The sequence below is a fragment of the Somniosus microcephalus genome, chromosome 19 (genome assembly GCF_052327205.1).
Source record: "Somniosus microcephalus isolate GS21.2 chromosome 19, FLI_Smic_1.0, whole genome shotgun sequence".
NCBI lineage: Eukaryota > Metazoa > Chordata > Chondrichthyes > Squaliformes > Somniosidae > Somniosus > Somniosus microcephalus.
The window spans coordinates 12729634-12753159 of NC_141005.1; the positions used below are offsets into that span (position 1 = coordinate 12729634).

General features: G+C 46.1%; 2 protein-coding genes across 4 annotated transcripts in view; one reads left to right on the forward strand and one right to left on the reverse strand.

The window, feature by feature from the left end:
- txnrd2.2 (thioredoxin reductase 2, tandem duplicate 2) overlaps nucleotides 1–23526 on the forward strand; it is a 393467-nt gene that overhangs the window by 82081 nt on the left and 287860 nt on the right. The window lies entirely within an intron of this gene.
- Nucleotides 15495–23526, reverse strand: part of cltcl1 (clathrin, heavy chain-like 1) — a 77851-nt gene continuing 69819 nt past the window's right edge. Inside the window, exons 31-33 of one of the 3 annotated variants that reach the window (XM_086011984.1) lie at nucleotides 22956–22976; nucleotides 19601–19676; nucleotides 15495–16722 (exon numbers count right to left, since the gene is read on the reverse strand). In XM_086011984.1, coding sequence (XP_085868110.1) covers nucleotides 16613–16722; nucleotides 19601–19676; nucleotides 22956–22976 — 207 coding nt within the window. In that variant the 3' untranslated portion in view covers nucleotides 15495–16612. Of the gene's footprint in view, nucleotides 16723–19600; nucleotides 19677–22955; nucleotides 23009–23526 lie in introns of those variants that run through there. The other 2 variants (XM_086011986.1, XM_086011987.1) reach the window with 2 other exon arrangements.

Here is a 23526-nt window from a genome sequence, read left to right on the forward strand (position 1 = left end):
GTAAGGAAATGAAACTGAAACTAAACTAAACACAGGGAATACAGTGCCTGATGAATGGCATATTTCATCACATTCACCCCTTCTACAGATTTAGTCTGTTCGGGGGTTTGATAGTCCTCTGTGACCGACGTAGCTGTTGTGGTGCCGCGGGTGTCGGCTGGGTGTCCCCGGTGGCCTCCTGGGTCTCTGCCGGGGGCGCCGCCAGGGTTGTTGAAGGGGTAGTTGGTGGGGGCACCGTTGGTCGATGTTCTTCTGGGGGTGGTGAAAGGATAGTGGGTGGGTAAGAATTGCTGTGATCGTTGTTGCTGTTGTTGTCGTGACCGGCTGGGGCGACGTCTTTTATGGACACGGTGTCCTCCCTTCCGTCGGCGTGCCAGACATACGCGTATTGGGGGTTGGCGTGGAGTAGGTGCACTGACTCCACGAGGGGGTCCGTCTTGTGGCCCCTCACATGCCTTCGTACAAATACCGGACCTGGGGTGGAGAGCCATGACGGCATGGATACGCCTGAGGTGGATTTCCGGGGAAAGACAAACATTCGTTCATGAGGCGTGGCATTAGTGGCAGTACACAATAGTGACCGTATCGAATGGAGCACATCTGGGAGGACTTCCTGCCAGCGGGAGATAGGGAGGCCCTTGGTCCTTAGAGCTAGAGTGACTGCTTTCCATACTGTCCCGTTCTCTCTCTCCACCTGGCCGTTACCCTGGGGGTTGTAGCTGGTGGTACGGCTCGTGGCGATCCCCCTGGACAGCATGTACTGGCGTAGCTCTTCACTCATGAAGGACGCCCCCCTATCCGTATGGATGTAGCTCGGCATACCGAACAGGCAGAACAGGCTGTTGAGGCATTTAATGACCGTGGCGCTGGTCATGTCTGGGCAGGGGAAGGCGAGTGGGAAACGGGAGTATTCGTCCACAATGTTCAGGAAGTAAACATTGCGGTCGACTGACGGGAGGGGGCCCTTGAAATCTAAGCTGAGCCGCTCAAAGGGCCGTGTAGCTTTGATTAAGTGGGCTCTATCTGGGCGGTAGAACCGAGGCTTGCACTCAGCGCAAGTGCGGCAGTTCCTGGTCAGAGACCGAACTTCCTCAATCGAGTAGGGTAAGTTGCGGGACTTTATGAAGTGGAACAGCCGTGTGACCCCTGGGTGGCAGAGGTCGTTGTGGAGGGTCTGTAGCCGATCCCCGGTGACGCTGGCACACATCCCTCGTGAGAGGGCGTCGGGGGATTCGTTAAGGGCCCCTGGCCGGTAAATGATGTCATACTCGAAGGTGGAGAGCTCGATCCGCCACCTAAGAATCTTATCATTTTTAATCTTCCCCCTCTGTTTATTATTGAACATAAACGCTACCGACCGCTGGTCGGTAAGTAGGGTGAAGCGTTTGCCGGCTAGGTAGTGCCGCCAGTGGCGCACTGCCTCCACGATGGCTTGGGCCTCCTTTTCCACGGAGGAGTGTCTGATCTCGGGCCCTTGGAGGGTCCTCGAGAAGAAAGCTACGGGCCACCCCGCCTGGTTGAGGGTGGCCGCCAAGGCAAAGTCAGACGCATCACTTTCCACTTGAAAGGGAGTGTTCTCGTCCACTGCCTGTAGCGTGGCCCGCTCAATATCCCGCTTAATGCTTTTGAAGGCGGCGTGGGCCTCAGCAGAGAGCGGAAAAGAGGATGCTTTCAAGAGGGGGCGGGCTTTGTTGGAGTAGTTGGGGACCCATTGGGCATAATAAGAAAATAACCCCAGGCACCTTTTCAGGGCTTTGGGAGTGTTGGGCAGGGGGAGCTCCCGTAGGGGGCGCAATCGGTCGGGGTCTGGTCCGATTTCCCCATTCTCCACCACGCTGCCTAGTATGCAGAGGCGCGTGGTGTTGAAAACGCACTTGTCCTCGTTGTAAGTGAGGTTGAGTTTTTGTGCGGTTTTCAGGAACCTCTCAAGGTTCGAGTCGTGATCCTGCTGGTTGTGACCGCAGACGGTGACGTTGTCGAGGTAGGGGAACGTTGCCTGCAAGTGGTGGTCATCGACCATGCGGTCCATCTCCCTCTGGAAGACTGAGACCCCATTCGTCACCCCAAAGGGGACTCTGAGGAATTGGTAGAGGCGTCCGTTCGCCTCGAAGGCGGTGTACGGGCGGTCCTCTGGTCTGATAGGGAGCTGGTGGTACGCTGACTTGAGGTCGATGGTGGAGAACACCCGGTATTGGGCGATTTGGTTCACCATCTCGGATATGCGGGGTAGCGGGTAGGCGTCTAGCTGGGTGTATAGATTAACCGTCTGGCTATAATCTATCACCATCCGCTTCTTCTCGCTACCCCTCACCACCACCACTTGGGCGCGCCACGGGCTGTTGCTGCGTTCGATAATGCGTTCCTTCAGGAGCCTGTCTACCTCGGTCGCGATAAACCGCCTGTCCTCCCAGCTGTACCTCCTGCTTTTGGTCGCCATTGGCCGGCAGTTGGGAGTAAGGTTCGTGAATAGCGAAGGCGGCTTTACCTTCAGGGTAGCCAGACCGCACACTGTGAGGGGCGGCTGGGACCCACCGTAATTGAGCGTGATGCTTTGGTGGTGGCACTGGAAATCCAGGCCCAAGATCACGCTCGCACATAGATTCTTCATGATTAGTAATTTAAAATTATCGTATACAGTTCCGTTAACGGACAATTGTACCGCGCAGTAACCCATAATGGTCGATGTCTGGGTTTTATCAGCCATAGAGATGGTGCCCCGAGCAGGGACCACCGTTAGAGAGAGTTGTTGTGCTCGTTCAGGGTGGATAAAACTCTCCGTGCTTCCACTGTCAATTAAACATTTAACCCCGCACCCGTTTACCTCGATGTCCACCATTGATTTGGATAGCGGGTGCGGTCTGGTCTGGTCCACTGTGACCGATGCCACTGTAGGGCCCTGATCGAGACTAGATGGCGTCCACGCTGTCTGCTCACAAGATGGCGGACCCCACGAGGTCGGGCAAGATGGCGTCCAAGATGGCCGCTCCCACGGCGCACACGCGGCGGTGGCGGGTTTTCCAGCGGGGTTCCCTCTGCACACCTTCCCGAAGTGCCCCTTCTTACCGCACTTAAAGCAGGTGGTGCCTTTCGCCGGGCACAGGTTTCTGATGTGCTTCGGCTGCCCGCAGAAGTAGCAGTTGGGGCCCCGACGCGTCGCGGCTGTCGTAGGGCTTCTGGGGGGAGAGCGGGGCCCCGACGGTGTCGGGCTGCCAGGCGGGGAAGGTGCCTTCCAAGATGGCGGCGCCCTTGGTGCACACGTGGTGGCGTGGGCGGCGCGGGCCGAAGAGTAGGTGTCCGAGTTTCTCTGGGCCACATCCAGGGATCGCGCTGTGTCCACAGCCTGTTTCAGGTCCAATCCCGTTTTTTCCAGTAGTCTCTGCCGGATGTAAGTGGAGCTGAGGCCTGCGATAAAGGCATCACGAACAAGCTCGTCAGTGTACACTGCGGCTTTTACATCTTGGCACTTGCAGTCTTTGCCAAGCGTTTTCAGGGTGACTAGGAACTCATCCAGCGATTCCCCAGGTCGCTGTGTGCGAGTAGCGAGCAGATGCCTAGCGTACACCTCATTCGTAGGCTGCTGGTAATGCGCCTTTGGGATGTCGCAGGCGGCCGGGTACGTGTTGGCGTCTTGGATGAGGTGGTAAACCCGGTGGCTTACCCAATTCCGCAGGATTCCGAGTTTCATACTCTCAGTGTCCGTAGCGCCTGTGATGGCTGCGGAATTGTCCAGGAAGAATTCCATACACTTAAACCAGTGTCCGAATCGTGCCGATGCGTCCGAAGCAAGCGGGTCCAAATCCAAACGTTCGGGTTTCAAGAGTTGGTCCATTGCGTTGAAAATTGAGTTAATAAAATTGTTGTGCCTCAATGAATCCGAGACTCGACGTTAACGGAGCAAAGCAAGGCTTTTATTAACTCAGAAAGTAATACACATTGGAGAATTGTCTCTCATCCAGAGATCTGCTGTACTGGATGTGAGACACGCTGGGGCTTGCTTAAGTAGGGGCCAGGTATGGGCGGAGCCCTACACACAATACAATACAGGTAAGGAAATGAAACTGAAACTAAACTAAACACAGGGAATACAGTGCCTGATGAATGGCATATTTCATCACATGGTGGATGGGGTGCTAATCAAACGGGCTGCTTTGTACTGGATGCTGTCGAGCACCTTGAGAGTTGTTGGAGCTGCACTCATCCAGGCAAGTGGAGAGTATTTCATCACACTCCTGACTTGTGCCTTGTAGATGGTGGAAAGGCTTTGGGGAGTCAGGGGGTGAGACACTCGCCGCAGAATACCCAGCCTCTGACCTGCTCTTGTCGCCACAGTATTTATGTGGCTGGTGCAGTTAAGTTTCTGGTTAATGGTAACCCCCCAGATGTTGATGGTGGGGGATTCATTGCCTGGCACTTGTATGGCGCGAATGTCACCTGCCACTTACCAGCCCAAGCCTAAATATCGTCCAGGTCTTGTTGCATGCGGGCATGGACTGCTTCATTATCTGAGAAGTGGTGAATGGCACTGAACACTGTTTATACATGTTCAATTCTAAGCAGGTTTATAAATAATTACCTATTGTACAGAGCACTTTATTTCCTTTGCAGTAATGTTTAGTTATTATATATTTTTAAAATATATTAGAACCCAGATGCATATGCAGATGACCGTATGCATTGAATGGCTCCACTGATGAACCTGTAGTTCGGTTTATATAATAGAAAAATTATTTTTTTGTCAGTTAACAAAACATGCAAGTTGCAAAAGACAAGCAGCACAAAAGGGTTAATCTGCGCCGTTTCATTTCAGATGATGTGCGCCAGTGGCAAAACACTAACAGACTGCTTCAACAATGGTTTACAACAGAGCTCCACCATTAACCCTCCTCTAGAGAAACCTTTTCTAACCTCCACGTTAAGTTATTTTGTGAGATTATTAAATTCGTGCTCTCACGTTACAGGCTCATTAGCACATACACCACGTGGTCCGATACTGAGTTAGACGGCCCAGATTGAGCCCTGGTTTGTGCCGTTAATGGATCGCATTGCACACAGACTCACCAAAAATGAAAAATCCACGATCCTACTTGGCCTATTCCTCTCCAGCGGCCCTGCTAAAAGTGCATGAGGGTGGATGCTGAATAAGGACACAGGTAACACCATCGCCTTCATGGTTGAAGAGCCAACAGTCCAGACTTGGATGTAGAGAATGGCTACTTGGGTGTTCGTGGGCTAAAGCACCTTTGGCATTATACTCCCAACAGTAGTGGTTTAAGAATACATAAGAACATGGGGGGAACATTTGGTTGCTTTGCGCCTCCTGTTGGCGCTAATGGGGCGCAAAGCAACTAACGCCCGGGCGCGGCAATGTTTGAGCTGCTCGCGAAATTGACCAGACATTTTGCGGCGGCACTAAACACTACAGCCACGATCTCCTGCGCCCGCAGATCGTGACGTCAGTCGAGCGTGCAACGCCCCAGACCGGATATTAAGTGGTGCCCCCTGCTTTACCACCTGCCGCTAGCAACGACAGGTTGAGGGGAGCGTTTTGCAGTCGGGAATGGACTGGGGGAGCGCTATTTAAAGGCAACCACTTTCTGCCTTTTTTTGTCGGCGACATTTTTGCACCACACATTCTGAGAGAGAGAAAGACTTCTGGAGAGATTCAACGCTGTGTGAAGGAGTTTTGGGTACTGAGCAGCACTTTGCAGGTTCATTTTGATTTGCCCTTCCTTGTGTTGGTTCAGAAGAGACTGTGGGGGCTGCACTCTGAGCTCTTTCCCTGGGTCTCTCCATTGTTCTTTCCAGCAGATTTGATGTACAGGTCTCTCCAAGCTGAGATTCAAGGCTGCAATGAGCAGGATGTGGATGGAGAGCAAGATCGACCCTTCCCTTTAAGAACTGGCCGGCGCCAGTGTGTCTGTGTTCCATTGCTGACTGACATCACATGAGCTTCACCAGCGCTCTGAGTTAGCGCCTCGCTCCTCGGCGTTAGCGCCTTAAGACAGGTGTGAAGCGCCTGATTTAGCGCTCCAATCACCTCCAGGGGCGATAGAAGCTAAGTTTGCAGTCGGAGGTGACAATTAGCGCCAGGCGCTAAACTTTGCGCCCGGACGATAATTGCGCCCCAAACGGGGCGATACCAAATTTCTCCCCCCATAACTTTTAGGAACAGGATTAGGCCATAGGGCCCCTCGAGCCTGCTCTGCCACTCAATAAGTTCATGGCCGATCTTCGACCTCATCTCCACTTTCCCGTCCGATCCCCATATCCCTTGATTCCCTTAGTGCCCAAAATTCTATCGATCTCAGTCTTGAATATACTCAACAACTGAACATCCACAGCCTTCTGGGGTAGAGAATTCCAAAGATTCACCACCCTCTGAGTGAAGAAATTCCTCCTCATCTCAGTTTTAAATGGCCGGCCCCTTATCCTGAGTCCATGCCCCCTAGTTCTAGACACTCCAGCCCAGGGAAACAACCTCTCAGCATCTACCCTGTCAATCCCCCTCAGAATCTTATATGTTTCAAGGAGCAGAATGCACACGAATAGGGCTGGCTACCTAGAGTTGTATTGCATACGGTGTTTAGCTACTGTTTAATCTCACCAAAATTCTTTTGACACCAATACTCTGCAGTGAGGCAGCTGCGCTAGGAATATAAAATGCCAGAGGCAGACTCGGCCCTTGGAATATTCCGCACTAAGTCACATTGATACAGGAGGTACGCTGTGTCATAAGAACATAAGAACATAAGAATTAGGAGCAGGAGTCGGCCATTCGGCCCCTTGAGCCTGCTCTGCCATTCCATAAGATCATGGCTAATCTTCGATCTCAACTCCACTTTCCCGCCCAATCTCCATATCCCTTGATTCCTCTGGAGTCCAAAAATCTATCGATTTCTGTTTTGAATATACTCAACGACGGAGCCTCCACAGCCCTCTGGGGCAGAGAATTCCAAAGATTCACCACCCTCTGAGTGAAGAAATTCCTCCTCATCTCAGTCCTAAATGGCCGACCCCTTATCCTGAGACTGTGACCCCTGGTTCTAGACACCCCAGCCAGGGGGAAACAGCCTCTCAGCATCTACCCTGTCAATCCCCCTCAGAATCTTGTATGTTTCAATGAGATCACCGCTCATTCTTCTAAACTCCAGAGAGTATAGGCCCATTCTACACAATATCTCAATAGAACAACCCTCTCATCCCAGAAATCAATCTAGTGAACCTTCGTTGCACCGCCTCCAAGGCAAGTATATCCTTCCTTAAATAAGGAGCCCAAAACGGTGCCCCATGTCAGACATTCGATACCAGAGATTCTTACTGAACAATGGCCACGAAATTTAGCAACGCATTCAAGTTTGCCATCTTTTAACTGAATAAGATCAGAAAAGTCAAAATGAATCCTGAATAACGAGAATGTGGGAATGTGTCTGATGCAGTTTGGAAATGGTTACTTGATTGACACAGGTGGTGTTAATCCCATCAGCTGATACATATTCAAACCTTAATTGCAGTATTCATGCATTCAAAATATTGGTAGACCTTTGAAAGTTACTATGTACTTTAAAACCAGTAAATCTATTGCTATCGCTTTTATGAATGAGATTTGTAGGAGCAACTAGTAGTAGCAGAGGCTCCGCCACAGATGTGTGGGGACAGATTTTTTAAAAATGCAGATAAGTATATATTAAGTTCAATAACTCGAACCAATTTTTTATTTTATTCATTCATGGGATGTGGGCATCGCTGGCAAGGCCAACATTTATTGCCCATCCCTAATTGCCCTTGAAATGAGCCACCTTCTTGACAACTGAGTGGTTTTGCTGGGCCATTTCAGAGGGCAGTTAAGAGTCAACCACATTGCTGTGGGTCTGGAGAAACATATAGGCCAGACTGGGTAAGGACGGCAGATTTCCTTCCCTAAAGGACATTAGTGAACCAGATGGGTTTTTACGACAATCCGGTAGTTTCATGGTCACCATTACTGATACTAGCTTTTTATTCCAGATTTCTTTAATTAACTGAATTTAAATTCCCCAGCTGCTGTGGTGGGATTTGAACTCGCGTCTCTGTGATTATTAGTCCAGACCTCTGTAACATAACCACTATGCTACTGTTCCCGGTATTCACAATACAGGCAGGAACAGGAGGACTTGGGGTGGGCAAGGCAGGGGCGCCACAGCCATTTTGCTTAATACTACTTTCATTACAAGTTTACACCAAAAAGAAACTGAAGGCAGAAAATCACATCTGGAGTCTCAAACTTTTCAAAACCCACATAAACAGTAACGTGGCTGGGGTAAAATACTCCGCAAGTCAGGCAGCGTCTGTGGAGAGAGGAAACAGAGTTAACATTTCAGGTCGAGGACCCTTTGTCAGAACTGGAAAAAGTTAGAGATATAATAAAGCAGGTGCAGAGGCAGGGGAGGAAAGAACAAAGGGGAAGGTCTGCGATAGGGTGGAAGGCAGGAATGGTTAATTAGGGATGATGGCGCGAGGCAAAATGAGATGGTAATGGGAGAAGGAAGAAACAAAAGATGTGACTAGAGGTGGTGTAAACGGGAATAGCAGAATCATCAACAGCTGCCGTACGAAAAAATGGAGGCAGAGGTTATGGTCTGAAATTGTCGAACTCGATGTTGAGTCCGGAAGGTAGTAAAGTGCCTAATCGAAAGATGAGGTGCTGTTCCTCGAGCTTACGTTGAGCTTCATTGGAACAATGTAATAGGCCGAGGACAGAGAGCAGGGAGTGGGAGAATTAAAGTGGCAGGCAACCGGATGCTCGGGGTCACGCTTGCGGACTGAACGGAGGTGTTCCACAAAGCGGTCACCCAATCTGCTTTTGGTCTCCCCAATGCGGCTGGGGTGTTGAATCATGCTTTTATTTACTACCATTGGTGTTTCAGTGCTCACAACATTCAAGAAGCATTTGGATGAGCACTTGAAACGCCATAGCATACAAGGCTACGGACCAAGTGCTGGAAAATGGGATTAGAATAGACAGGGCTTGATGGCCGGCACAGACACGATGGGCCAAAGGGCCTTTTTCTGTGCTGTATAACTCTGACTATTATTCTAGTTGAGAATTTACGATCCATTCAGAACAATTACATAGATACTCAGCAGCATGTTACATGTATGTTGGCCAACATTAGAAAACAGGTGTTAAAGGCAAGCTGGGGCCAGCAGATGCAACGTCCAGGCTTCACACACTTTCCATTGTTTAACCATCAGGACTTTATATACACACCAACTGAATATTGAGAGAAGACTACTTTGGCTGGTGTGTGCATGTTCAATTCTCTGCATTCTTCTACAGTTTCTCATGTAGACAGTTACAAGTAAAACTATAAGATGTCCAGAATAATTTGCTCTCATTGCCTTCCTCTGTTAAATGAACAGGAAAAAAAAAGTGTCATCTTTAAATCATCACCTACATCAGCTCCCAGTTAAGCAACACCTCAGTTTTAAAATTCTCATCCACGTGTTCAAATCCCGCCATGGCCTCACCCCTCAATCTCCGTAACCTCCTCCCGCCCCACAACCCTCCAGGATCTCGGCGCTCCTCCAATTCTGGCCTCTTGTGCATCTCCGATTTTAATCGCTCCACCATTGGCGGCCGCGCCTTCAAATGCCTGGGCCCTAAGCTCTGTTGCCTCACAGCGCCAGGGACCCGGGTTCGAATCCGGCCTCGGGTGACTGTGCAAACTCCACACAGACATTCTCCCAGTGTTTGCGTGGGTTTCCTCCGGGTGCTCCGGTTTCCTCCCACAGTCCAAAGATGTGCAGGTTAGGTTGATTGGCTATGATAAATTGACCCTTAGTGTTAGGGGGATTAAATACGTGGGGTTACGGGGATCGGGTGGGATATGTGTCGGTGCAGGCTCGATGGGCCGAAATGGCCTCTATCTGCACTGTGGGGTTTCTGTGATTCTGTGAAGACGCTCCTTAAAACCTGCCTCTTTCTGCCCTAAATATCCCCTCGTGTCAAATTTTGTTTAATAATCGCTCCTATGAAGCACCTCTGGACATTTTACTATGTCAAAGGTGCTGTATAAATGCAAGTTGTTGTATGCATCTCCAGTTCTGTGCAGTATGGCTTCTTTGTTATCTTGGCTTAAGGGTAGCACTCTCACCTCAGTCAGAAGGCTGTGGGTTCAAGTCCCATTCCAGAGGCTTGAGCACATAATCTAGGTCGATACCCCCAGTGCGGTACAGGTGAGACGTTAAACCGAGGCTAAGTCTGTCCTCAGGTGGATGTAAAAGATCCCATGGCACTATTCAAAGAGGAGCAGGGGAGCTCGCCCAATATTTATCCCTCAATTAACAAATATTGTTGTTTGAGAGCTTGCTGTGTACAAATTGGCTACATTACAACAGTAACTCACTTCAAAAGTACTTCAGTGGCTGTCAAGCACTTTGGGACCTCAAGGTCACGAAAGGCACTCTATAAATGCAAGTTCTTCATTCTTTTTGTTTACCTGCAGATACCGTTAGGTAATCACTGCATCGCTCTGCACAGTGCCATCTACAGGCTTAAGGATCCAATCAAGAGCATGGATCTTTAGACAGTCAGCAACTTTGGCTCACGAGTCAGATTTCTGTATCCTACATTTTTGCTGAAGTTTAATTTAAAAACTTACTGCTCATTTTCAGAAGTTGGAAAGGAGGCTCCCTAGGAGTATTGATACTTGCTGTGGGCTCTACTTCGCCCTCAAAAAGTTCAAAAATCAGAAAAAAACATAGTAGCTGCAACAGGAAACTAGTTTACAACTCACGTTTGCCTTTAAGTAACTTGTTAACCATATGGTCCTATTATAAATATTGGGGTAACAAAAATGCATTCAAAAGGGATTGTGTTGCTGTGTGGTTAGAAGGTAGCTGGACCATTTTCTGCACAGCACCTGGTCATGGCACAGTCATAACTAAGTCACAGGATAATGAAGAAAGCTGCAGACTGCAGGAAGATATCAATGGAGTGGTCAGGTGGGCAGAACAGTGGCAAATGGAATTCAATCCGGAGAAATGGGAGGTAATGCATTTGGAGGGCTAACAAGGCAAGGGAATACATAATAAATGGTAGGACACTGAGTAGTGTAGAGGAACCTTGGAGTGCATGTCCACAGAGCCCTGAAAGTAGGACAGGTAGATAAGGTGGTTAAGGAAGCATACAGGATACTTGCCTTTAATAGCCGAGGCATAGAATATAAAAGAGCAGGGAGGTTATGCTTGAACTGTATAAAACACGAGTTAGGTCTCAGCTAGAGTACTGCGTGCAGCTTTGGTCACCACATTACAGGAAAGATGTGATTACGCTAGAGGGTACAGGAGAATTTTAGCTAGGAGGACAGATTGGAGGGGCTGGGGTTGTTTTCTTTGGAACAGAGGAGGCCGAGGGGAGACCATAGAGATGTATAAAATTGAGGGGCCTAGATAGATTGGATAGGAAGGAACTATTTCCCTTAGCAGAAAGGTCAATAACCAGTGGGCATGAATTTAAAGTAATTGGTCAAAAGTTTAGAGGGGATTGGAGGAGAAATTCTTTCAGCCAGAGGGTGGTGGGGGTCTGGAACTCACTGCCAGATATCCAGCATCCACAGTATCTTGCTTCTGTAAGAGGTTGACCAGTTTGTGCCAATTGGCTTAGTTTTCTTCTTGCCAACACCAGCACTTCAGTCCGAGGATCTCACTGTTGCACGATCCCCCTGAAGACTGCATCCATTTCACTTGGGAGTTCTTTAAAATAAAAATTTAACTAGCCTTTGGGTCGAGACAAAACACAGGTGACCATATTTAATTTGTTGACTGACACTTAGTCTGACAGATTGATGCGAGGCTATAACCAAGAAACACTGGTAATTGGGGGGGAAAAAAAGTTCCTTAAGACCGCACTAAATTGTTAACGTTAGCAAAATACTGCGGATGCTGGAAATCCAAAACAAAACGCTGGAAAAACTCAGCAGGCAACAGCCGCGGAGAGAGAAAGAGTTAACGTTTCGGGTTGAAACCCTTAGTCAGAAGAGAAAAAAAGAGCAGGAAATGAAAGATTAAAAAGTAAGTTTGAGGGCTGGGAAATGGGGGAGGGGATGAAAGAACAAAAGGGAAGGTCTGAGAGGTGAAGAGACATTAAGAGATATTCAAGGCGAGACGAGATGGTAATACGACAGGTAAAGAGACAAAGGATAGCTCTAGATGAAGTGTGAAATACACTGGCAGAATGAGAGACAGCTGCCATGTGGGAGAGGAAAAAAAAGGAACAAACCAAAGGGGTGGATAAATATATAAAAATACGATAGGGGCCGAGGTTATGATCTGAAATTGTTGAACTCGAGAGTCCAGAAGGCTGTAAAGTGCCTAATCGGAGGAGGAGGTGCTGTTCCTCGAGCTTACGTGGAGCTTCCGTGGAACAATGCAAGAGGCTGAGGACGGTGAGGTCAGAGTGTGAATGGAGCGGTAAATTGAAAATGACTAAATTGTTAACTGTTTTGGGCAAAGTGTGAATGTTATCTACCAAAACTAGCTCTGAACCGTCAAAGCACTTTGAACTACCACAAAACTGATTGAGGTATTTACTACATTGTGTTGGGTGGGAGAAGGCATCAAACAGTTATCAGATTTCCTGCCGTGCTGACTTAATGGGCATATGCCCCACTGACTAAAGCTTTGATCCATTCATTAATTCCAATCTTTGACACAGCAAACAGAATACTCGGTGTAATGCTGGTAAAAGAAAGCATTACAAGTTTCATGTTGGTTAAGGGTCTTCATGCAATGAACCTTAAGATTTAACACCTCAATTAACAATTACTTTCCAGGTTCTTAACCAACTTATACCATCAGACTCTGCAAAGCTTAAAAAAAGAGCTGGACTAGTTCCTAGCTGGGGCAGAGATCATGTCAAGTTGAAATACCAGGCAATAGAAACATGGCCTGGACTAGTTTGATCTGCCCAAAGGAGGAATTTCAGATTTTCCCTTAATTGGTCATGGGTTTTTAAGCCTCCCTAGAGATTACATAGTTGCCGGTGAGTGGGAGTCAAATCGTGATGCTTTGCACAGCACAACTGTGGGGGGGGGGGGGGGGGGGGGGGTGGTGGGCAGGACTGACGGACCAGATGGTCTTTTCCTGCCTGTTGTTTTTAAAGAGGTTTGTATGTTAATTGGCATTTACACAAATTACAAAAGTAAATGGGCCTATACACTCAAGTTTAGAAGAATGAGGTGTGATCTTATTGAAACAAAAGATTGGAGCAGGATTGACAGGGTAGATGCCGAGGGGTTGTTTCCCCCTAGCTAGAGAGTCTAGAACTAGGGGGCAGTCTCAGGCTAAGGGGCCGGCTGTTTAAGACTGAGATGAGAAGGAATTTCTTCACTCAGGGTTGTGAATCTTTGGAATGCTATGCCTCAGAGGGAAAGATATAGGTTGATTTTTGGACTCTAGGGAAATCAAGGGATTTTTGGGGGGGGGGGGGGGGGTGTGTGTGTGTGTGTGTGTGTGTGTGTGTGTGTGTGTGTGTGTGAGTGTGAGAGAGAGAGAGAGAGAGAGAGAGAGAGAGAGAGAGAGAGAGAGAGAGAGAGAGAGAGAGAGAGAGAGGAGGCAGGAAAGTGGAGTTGGGGTACAGAATCAGCTATGATCTTAGTGAATGGCTGAGCAGGTTCAAGGGGACACCTGGCCTATTCCTGCTCCCAATTCTTACCCTAAATATCTTTCATATGGTCATTCATTCTAAGGAAACGGTTCATTGTAAACTCTCACTGTAGACAGTTTGAGTTAACTATGGCAGTTTCTATTCCCACCACCAGGCCCATTACAGGAAACTTTCTGGTATCCGGCACTGACGGGACGGAGCTGGTGCGGTTAGATCAAAACTGCCGTATAAACCAGCGCTAATGTTGAAAGAGCTTTTCAGCGCCGTGTGAATCAACAAACCCTGTTGCTTAGCAACAGCTTCAAAACAGGCAGCTGCAAGCGTCTCTAGCTGAAGCTGTTGTTTAGCTACAGACCTTGCAGAGCCTGACTGGGGGAAAAAAAAGCAACGAGAAGTAAAAAACACTTAGAAAACAGCTCCTGAATTTTGCCGGTAGATAGAGCTTTCGTTTAACCAGAGGTTAAAAGTCCAGAAAGTTTCCTGCATCAAGCTGGTGGGTTTACTGGCCCGAACACCAAGAATAAGCAAAGTTAAGTGGGTAGGTTTCCATATGGTGCTCAGTAACAATTCAGTGGTAAGCACTCCACTCAAACCAGGAAGGCTCAATGCTTAATCCCTACGATGTGCTGATTTCAGCCAGGTTAGTGAGGGGCTCACAGGTGATCTCAAGTGGCCAACTTTTGAAAGGTGGAGGGAAAAATTAGGGTTCCTGCTCATCACAGCTAGTAAATCCAACAGTTAGTGTATGCTAGACATTGAAATCCCCCTAATTAGCTAGCACCTCTAGAATATAATCATTTGAATAAGGTAGTGTTGCTGGTGTCTCTAGAACCAAACCCCAGTATGGACCACCTTTGGGCCAGAGCAAGCGGATTGGTCTTATTGAAGCAGATATTAATTTAGTTCCATCTTCAATTTCTAATTGACTGTTGCAAAGGAAGGCTCACTGTGAACCAGTGTGTTTCTACAATAGTATATAAAAATATGCAGATGCTTCAGTGTTGTCACAAATGCGGCTATTCTTCAGCCAGTGCCACGTTTACCAAGGATACAGATGCAGAAATGTCAGCGTACCAATAGCTAGCAGCTGCACACCAGCCATCAAGAAAATAAAAAAGCACAGCTACTTGTGAATCTCCCAGGACACAATTAGAACCACAGCCTTGAAATCACTAAAGCTAGGTTCCATTTCGCTAGTCTGTAGTTAGTGGGAACTGATGGGAAGTTTATATTCTCCCTTCCTCTCCCCCCACCAATTATCTTCCGATTGTCATAACTTTACGTCTAAGCTAGAATACCTAACTGATCGAGAAGTTGCCGCAGTCAAGGTCACGTGCTTCAGCTGAATCAGGGCATTTCTTGGACACTTTCCCTTTCTGGAACACTGCAGTCGCACTGCCTGCCTTGCTAGTGCCCAATATTCAACTTCTACTGCATGCTGACCCAGCAGGTTCCAATTCCCAGCACATGCACGTTCTGGCATTTCAACCACTTCAATCTCAGTAAAAATGACCAAGTTTTCAGCTTGCCTTTTAGTTTTGCATGTGAACAAGGTTTATGAAAAAGAATGACTTTACTTAGAGGCAGGTCACGATTGCAGACTAAAATGGTCTGGTTTTAAACAGCATTTTAACCTGGATCTTTTGGAAGCAGATTAAAACCAATAAGGCAGGCCACCTCATTACCATCAGCACCAAGTACATCACCATGCATTATGGTTAAAGCTTCTCTAAATGAACCATACATAATTAGCAATAATTAACTGCTCAACTGCCTTGAATGCAAGTTAACATTTCTGAAGATGAAGTAAATACATTTGAGGCAATGAATTAGTGAACGTACAGCAGCATAATGAGAAGTGTGTAAACTTTATTGATCCCTCAGATGGCATGACATGAGGGCAACAGGAGGGAGTGGGGGGGGTAAGGGGGAAGTCAAATACACATCCATTTCTTAACTTGCTGACCAATAAGTTTGTACAGTTGCGCAAAGTAAATATTCACAATACCTTTGATGTTGAAGCTTTAATAAACAGCACAATTTCCCCTTATTAAATGCAGTCACCGCTATAAACAGCATTTCATTACTGGGCAGAATCCAATTCTTGTTCTTATCACATGGTTCCCAACTAAACTGCTGTTCAATAAAAGACTATTTGCCAGAGCTGTGCCTTGCTAAAGACCAAAAAAAGACTTCAACCAAACATTGTTGATTGATACTTGGGATTATCTTTAGTGAACCTAATATTCATGATTTGCAACAAGGCTCCTTACCATAAATTTAATATTTTATGCCTAATGTCAAATTTAACAGTGGCGCACACACACATCTTTTTGGCATGGCGGACCCAACTGATGCAGAACAGATAGTGCTCCATCCGTAGAGACCAGGACCCTATTGCTCGAGGAGGCCAAACGTGAATCCAGTGCTGTACCAATAAAGAATGCAAAAAAAGTTTGCAATCGTCTTCCAACCTCACCTTTAGCATCACATCAAGTATTTTGGCAATTCATGCAGACACTGGCAACAAAAACTCCTCTCAAGCTTAAACTGCATGGGAATATTTAAACGCTGCCTTGTGTACCGCTATTTCTCATCACCATAAGGGTGAGCTGTACCTGGGGAATACAGTTCACATTGCACTAAGCCACCAGCTTAAATCAACAAAGAAAAGTAGCTGATCTACTGGAAGTAGTTATTACTAGATTCAGTAAACTAGTTAATACTTGCCTTAATCTCATTTCTATCAGTGCCTCTCATCAGGTTGTATTTTCTAAATACAATTTAAAAAAGCTACACTTTAATGTTGAAATGTAACAATATGTAATAAATAACAGTAACAGGAGTCCTTTATAAATCTTCATGCGGCAGAGGAAGTGTTCAGGCATAAATCTGTGCTCTTATGGAGGTCGTACATTTTCATGAAGATTTGGAGTAGCAAATGGTGAAGCCGACAAATGGAGACGTCTACATGTTGAAGCCATAAGCAGGCTGAGTGTAGCCAGCTGGATAACCATAAGCATAACCAGGCTGAGGGGGGACTGCGTTGGGGCCTGCCGTCAACATCAACTGCTGACCTATAAAAATCAGAACACAAAAACCTGTTACCAAATTTCACTACACAATGGTCGCATCATATATATCTGCCAGTGGTTGAACAGGGCAAATTTTAAAAGTCTGCTGCAATTATTCTACTGTCCATTGAGACTTCAGTACACAATAATGAAAATCCCCAAGCAAATCTGGTTTATAAAAAAAAGTCTCATTAGTGTCTTGAATGTGTAAAACAAGCAGTTCAATTGTTTTTCCCCCCCCCCCTCCACCCCATTCAAGGGCTTATACTGGAACACAGACCCAGGGTCCCATGGGACTTTTCTTCACCCAAAATCCACAACTTAAGCAGTTTCGAGCAAAGATTATTGAAGAAAAATTACAGAAAGCCCAAATCCACTTCCCTCCCCCTCTGTCCGAGAGACATGGAGCTCAACTCCCAAGTCCCTACTCTGCTTTGGGTCAACTAAAAAACTGAATTTGGGAACTTGGAAAGTCAGTCGCTCAGACCATACTTGCTGGTAGTCATCAGGGAGTGGTCTGAAAAAGGGAAATATCAAAACTGCACAGGTTTCAGTTACAGCAAGTGTTACTATTCATTCTATGAAGATGGAAGTTTTCAGTACTTTATAGCCCAACACAAGAATGGCACAGCCTGATGCTGCAGATGCAGGAGCACATGTATGCATGTAGACTACATTTCTGAATTGGCCTCTGCAGCAGGTTGTTCAGTGTGAATTACAACATATGCAACTATTTAGGGGAAGAGAATAATAAACGGGGTAAACAACAGAGCAATTAGTTGAACGTTGGTTAGTTAGATAACTCAACCCATAATTTGAGATCAAATTAGTGGGTGTTGAGAGACGACATAATTAGAGCCAGCCAGCATGGATTTAAATACAAGCCACGTCTGACAAGTTTGACAAATTAAAAACCCCTTTTGAAGAGACGCTTGACTGTGTAGATGAATAATAGATTTGGTGTATATGATTGGCAGAAGGCATTTGGCAAGGCATCAGAGGGTGGTCATTACACAAGTTTAGGTATAGGGTACAAGACAAACTTAGCAGCATGGATAGAAAGTTAGTCGATGGGCAGGGGAAAAGAGGGTGGTGCTGGGCACTAAACCTGCACCTGGGCATAGGGAAACAAGCCAGCAATTTGCTGGCAACAAAAAAAGTGATTTGTAAAATACCAAGAAGAATTGTACAAGTCTTCAGGAGGGCACAGATTGGCAGATGCCATTTAATACCAAGAAATAAGGCATTACATTTTGGATAAAAGGAATCAGTTAAATGCGATGTGATAGAAAGATACTGAAAGTGGCACTGTCAAGATACCTAGGAGTACAAATACACCCATTTATTGAAATTGCATGTGGATAAAACACAAATCACCTGCGTGTGCAAATTCCAAATTTAACAGCAGCAAGTGGATCTTTCTATGTATAACCAGAGATGTGCAGAGAACTGCTTCGGGCAGCAGAATCGGAGTTCCACCAGGGGGCACTTGTTGACATTCCACATAAACATTAGCATATTTTTGTTCAGATCTGTTGGTGATAGCACTGCTTAGCCCTGTCTATAGGCTGCTGCTTTTGAGCCTTAGCATGCAGCTAATCCTGTATTGTAATTCTGAATGATGCACATTAATCTAGTGAAGGTATGCTTTGTGCTGCTCCAGGTATACCTACACTAACATTGAACCAGGATTGGTCTCCAGATTAAAAAAGTTAAGGTTACATCAGACAATAAGCTACAGATTATGGCATTATGCAATCCTGTTGATGGCCTTCAGAACCTTATGAGTGCCCAGTTTGGGCACTACATCTTAGTTGGCCCACATTGCACAGTAGTGTCACACTACACGATGGAAGGCACCCCTATTGTGGAAACACGACTGATTGTATGTCCACTACAGCATTGGTTGGATGTCAATGAGAGAGAAGTGGGTTATTCCCTGGTATGATGCACTCACTAGCTGGCACAGGCCCACTCTGGCAGTTATGTCCTTCAGCTCAGTTAGTGATACTACCAGGACATACTTCATGGTAAACATTGAAGTATGTCCCTCACCTAGAATACATCCTGTGCTACTGATTTCCTAGTGCTTCCTCCAAGGTGGTGTTCAACATAGGAATATCAATGCCAGTTGAAGGGTAGTAAGGAGGAAGTAGGTGGTAATCAGGAGGTTTACCTTGCCCTTGTTTGGACTTGAAGCCATGAAACTTCAAACTGACTCTGGACCCGAAGAGTCGAGGGCTAAACCCACCTAACTGCCCATCATTGTGCTCCACCACTGGTCGATCGATCCTGTTGATGGGGCATGACCCAGGGATGGGAGATGAAGAATCTGGGATGGATATGACTCAGTATGACTGCTGAGCTGTCAAACTTAGGCATCAGTCCACAGATGTAGGCAAGGAAGACTCTGCAGAATCAACTGGCTTTGGACTTCCTAAACAAAAAAAAACAAAAAATGCTGGAAATACTCAGGTCAGGCAGCATCTGTGGGAGAGAAAAAAAAAGTTAACATTCCAGGTCGATGACCTTTCATCAGTTCTGATCGACCTGAAACGTTAACTGTTTCTCTCTTCACAGACGCTGCAGAGTATTTCCAGCATTTCCTGTTTTTATTTCACATTTCCAGTATTTCACTGTGTCTGGTCCTGATCCAATGCAAACAGTAATGGATGTTTTTACAATGGTGTAACTTGCTAGGGTGTGTCGAGCAAACTACAGTGGGACAAGGAGGTGCATGTAGGACATTAGTGAACCAGTGTTGTAAAAACCCAAATCTGGCAAATTTCATAACTAGCCCAGTGAGTTACCAGATTTACTGGATTCAATCTCATAGCAGGATTTGAACCAGAGCCATTGCAGCTAAACTAAGCAAACCTACCAAATACTAGTGGAGCTGGTTCAGTCACTTGATCTTCATCTTTCCTCAAGGTATCTGAAGCATCAAGTTTATCCACCTACGATTTAAAGATAAAAAGATGAAGACTTTACAAGTTCATCTGCAAGTTAAGGCAATATAACAAGCCACTCACTAAACAAACAGTCACAATCCTCCATTAAAAACTTATTGCGCAAAGAAACATCCCAAAGTACAGTTCACAGCCAGGATACTTACCCAGGTTTGAGTATCTACATAATGAGCCACAAAAAGGCATGCTATTAGGAGGAACTTTGTCTACAGTAAATTGGTTACCTGCTTAAATCTACACAATACATTTAGGCTCAATTCATCCAACATGGAAAGACTGTGCAAGTGACCAGACACGGAGATACTATGGCATTAAGTGCTTAAAAAGTTATGCATTTTAATCTTAATGCAAGAGATTATAAATGTTAAAGCACATTAAAATCAAGATTGCAAATGGCTTGAAGTAAGTTTTGCAGAATGCGGTGAACAGTTTGGATAATAAGGAATATGGCATTGTTTTTCCAATTTTCTCCCTTCGAGAGGTAACTTGGTGACAGGATACAGTTCTACATAAACAGCAGCCTGTATTACCTCACCCAAGTGAAGACAGAGTGCAAGCCTAGAAAGCATGAATTTAAAAACCAGGCTCATCTCAGTCAGACCTACTCTGTACCCACATCCCTCTTCTACTGGGGAGGGATCAGAAACAGGATAGATAAGGGAGAACTAGTGGGTGTGGTGTATTTGGACTTTCAGAAGGCTTTTGATAAGGTCCTGCATAAGAGATTAGTGTGTAAAGTTAAGGCACATGGAATTGGGGGCAAGGTACTGACTTCGATAAAGAACTGGTTGGCAGACAGGAAGCAAAGAGTTGGAATAAACAGCTCTTTTTCCAAGTGGTATTGATTATATATACACAAAGCTTGCAGACGACACAAAGCTGGGTGGGCATGTATGCTGTGAGGAGGATGCTGAGAAACTCCAGGATGATTTGGACAGGTTGGGTGATTACTGCATCTGCCATGCTTCTGCCCATAATGTGGATAATGCGAGGTTATCCACTTTGGTGGCAAAAACAGGAAGGTAGATTATCTGAATGGCAATAGATTGGGAGAAGGGGAAGTGCAACGAGACCTGGGTGTCCTTGTGCACCAGTCGCTGAAGGTAAGCATGCAGGTGCAGCAGGCGATTAAGGCGGCAAATGGTATGTTGGCCTTCATAGCGAGAGGGTTCGATTACAAGAACAAGGATGTCTTGCCGCAGTTGTACAGGGCCTTGGTGAGACCACACCTTGAGTATTGTGTGCAGTTTTGGTCACCTCATCTGAGGAAGATGTTCTTACCATGGAGGGAGTGCAGCGAAGATTCACCAGACTGATACCCGGGATGGCAGGAATGACATATGAGGAGATTGGGTCGATTAGGCTTATACTCGCTGGAGTTTAGAAGAACGAGAGGGGATCTCATTGAAACTTAAAATTCTAACAGGACTGGACAGACTAGATGCAGGGAGGATGTTCCCGATGGCGGGGGAGTCCAGAACCAGGGGTCACAGTCTAAAGATAAGGGGTAAGCCATTTAGGACAGGGATGAGGAGGAATTTCTTCACCCAGAGAGTGGTGAACCTGTGGAATTCTCTACCACACAAGGCAGTTGAGGCCAATTCATTAAATATATTCAAGAAGGAGTTAGATATATTTCTTGAGGCTAAAGGGATATGGGGAGAAAGCAGGGACAGGGTACTGAATTTGGATGATCAGCCATGATCACATTGAATGGCGGAGCAGGCTCGAGGGGCCGAATGGCCTGCTCCTATCTTCTATGTTTCTAGGGACCCTAGCTATTTTTGGCCGACACAGCAGAGGCCAATTTTGGCCTCTCTACTGCTGCCCTGGCTAAGATCAATTGAAAATCAGCCAGAGGACAGAAACATAGACTTTTCTTTGTAAAATTTAGCACCCTACACAACAGTACATTTACTGCAGCCTTGAGATACCAGGAGCATTCCAAAATAGGCATTTCTGGAGCAGGGTCAGCTTCCACCAATAGATGACAGTAGCCAGTATCCCAAAGCAGTCCACAACAACATAACAATCAAGTGTACTTGTTGTAGCAAACATATGGGGGGGGGGGGGGGAAAAAGGAGTGAAGGAGCAAGGAGTAAGGACAGCAATGATCAGATGCTCAAATTTACAGTCCAATATAAACAAGCCCGATCTCACTCGACTGGGCCAGGTTTCTGTAGTGCTGAGCACAACATAAGTAGGAGCAGGAGTAGGTCATACGGCCCCTCGGGCCTGCTCTGCCATTCAATAGGATCATCAGATGCAGTATTAGCAATGCAGCAAGTTATTGGCAAGGTGTTTCTGCAGGTAGACTACACAAGTTTAGCAGAGCCAGTAAATGAAACCCATTTCTATGCATTATCAGCAGTCTATTGTATCAAATGCCAGTCAGCTGTTACGATATTGCTTTGGCTTTCATTAACTGTTGAGCAGTTGATAAGTTTTTTTTGGGGGGGGGGGGGGGGGGGGGGGGGAGGGAGAAAAAAAATCTGGATGCATCACTAGTAGTTTAAAAACTGTGCAAATAGCAAGATAACTAAAGCAGCAACTCAAATGATTTCCCCCTTTACAAAAAGCTGCAATGCACCACTGCAGGGACATCATTTCTGACCCTGGTTGGACAATTACTATTTTAGAATCTCCAAAGAGAATGTATACCAATTTCACTTTTCACAAAACTAATGAGTATTTGTGGACTAAGCTTAAAAATTCATATTGCCCATTAATATCTGAATGAGAAGATTGGAATTTTTTTTTAATGTGCTGTCTAATGAAAATACAAGTGTTTAGTTTGTCACCTCAACTCATTCCCATAGGACGATGGACTGTACCATGCCCAAGGTCCAAAAGTGAGTGAACACCTGGTTAGCAAGTGGTGAAAACACCCAGCAGGGTTTTAACCAAGAGGTGGCCAGCGTGCTCAAAGAGCCACATCAGATGCAAACACATCTTAGAAAGGAAGGAGAATGACGGCAGGGAAAAGGGACAGGATTGTGAAACATGTTGGTTAAACAAGAGCCTCAGGGGCAGTAGAAAAGCACAACATTTTGCAGCTAGAAAAGACAGCAAGCGGTTAATTGGAGTTCTGCAAAATGGCTAGTAAATCGAGATGCCCATTATGTTTAAGGATTAGCTGACAGCTACACTAGAATTACAAGGCAGGTCAGGTTAAGCGTCTCCCTCTACACAGGAGCAAAAACAACCCTTAGCAGCTACAATTTATTGAGGGAGTCAAACTATGTTAGAGAAAAAGCAGATGGTCACCTTTTCCATTAATTCATCAACCTGCAAGAAAATTCAGAGGTGAAACTGGAGACCTAGAGTGAAAGCACAGATTCAATCACAGGGAAAAAAAAAAAAAAAAATCAAAGAAGCAAAGTTGTGAACCATGCAGGAAGATTTTGTAACTTAAAGTAACTGAAACCTACCCTGATGCACTCCTATTTCTTGGAACGCAAAAACCTTCATCACTCTTCAAGTCTACAACTTGTTAACCTTTCCAGAGGAACCATTCATCTACTGAATGTCAACGTGAACTATGGAAGTCAGCTTGCATTGCAGCAAGTTAGCCATTTTGTACACCACCTCCAATTCATAACTGTCCCAAACTCATGAGGCAATTGTAATCGGAGCAGAGAGTGGCCACCAAAAGGGTCCCTCTAATGTGCGCGCAGTCCCTTTAAATTTGCCACGCATACACGGTATCTCTTCCAGCTCGAGCGGCCTGTGCAGGACGGCCAGATTGATGCGCGGCCACGTGGCTTCCTAATTGGACTGGAAACCAAGTGCAGAGTATATAGGCAATCTTCCAGTTATGTTGGAATTGCACCCAAGA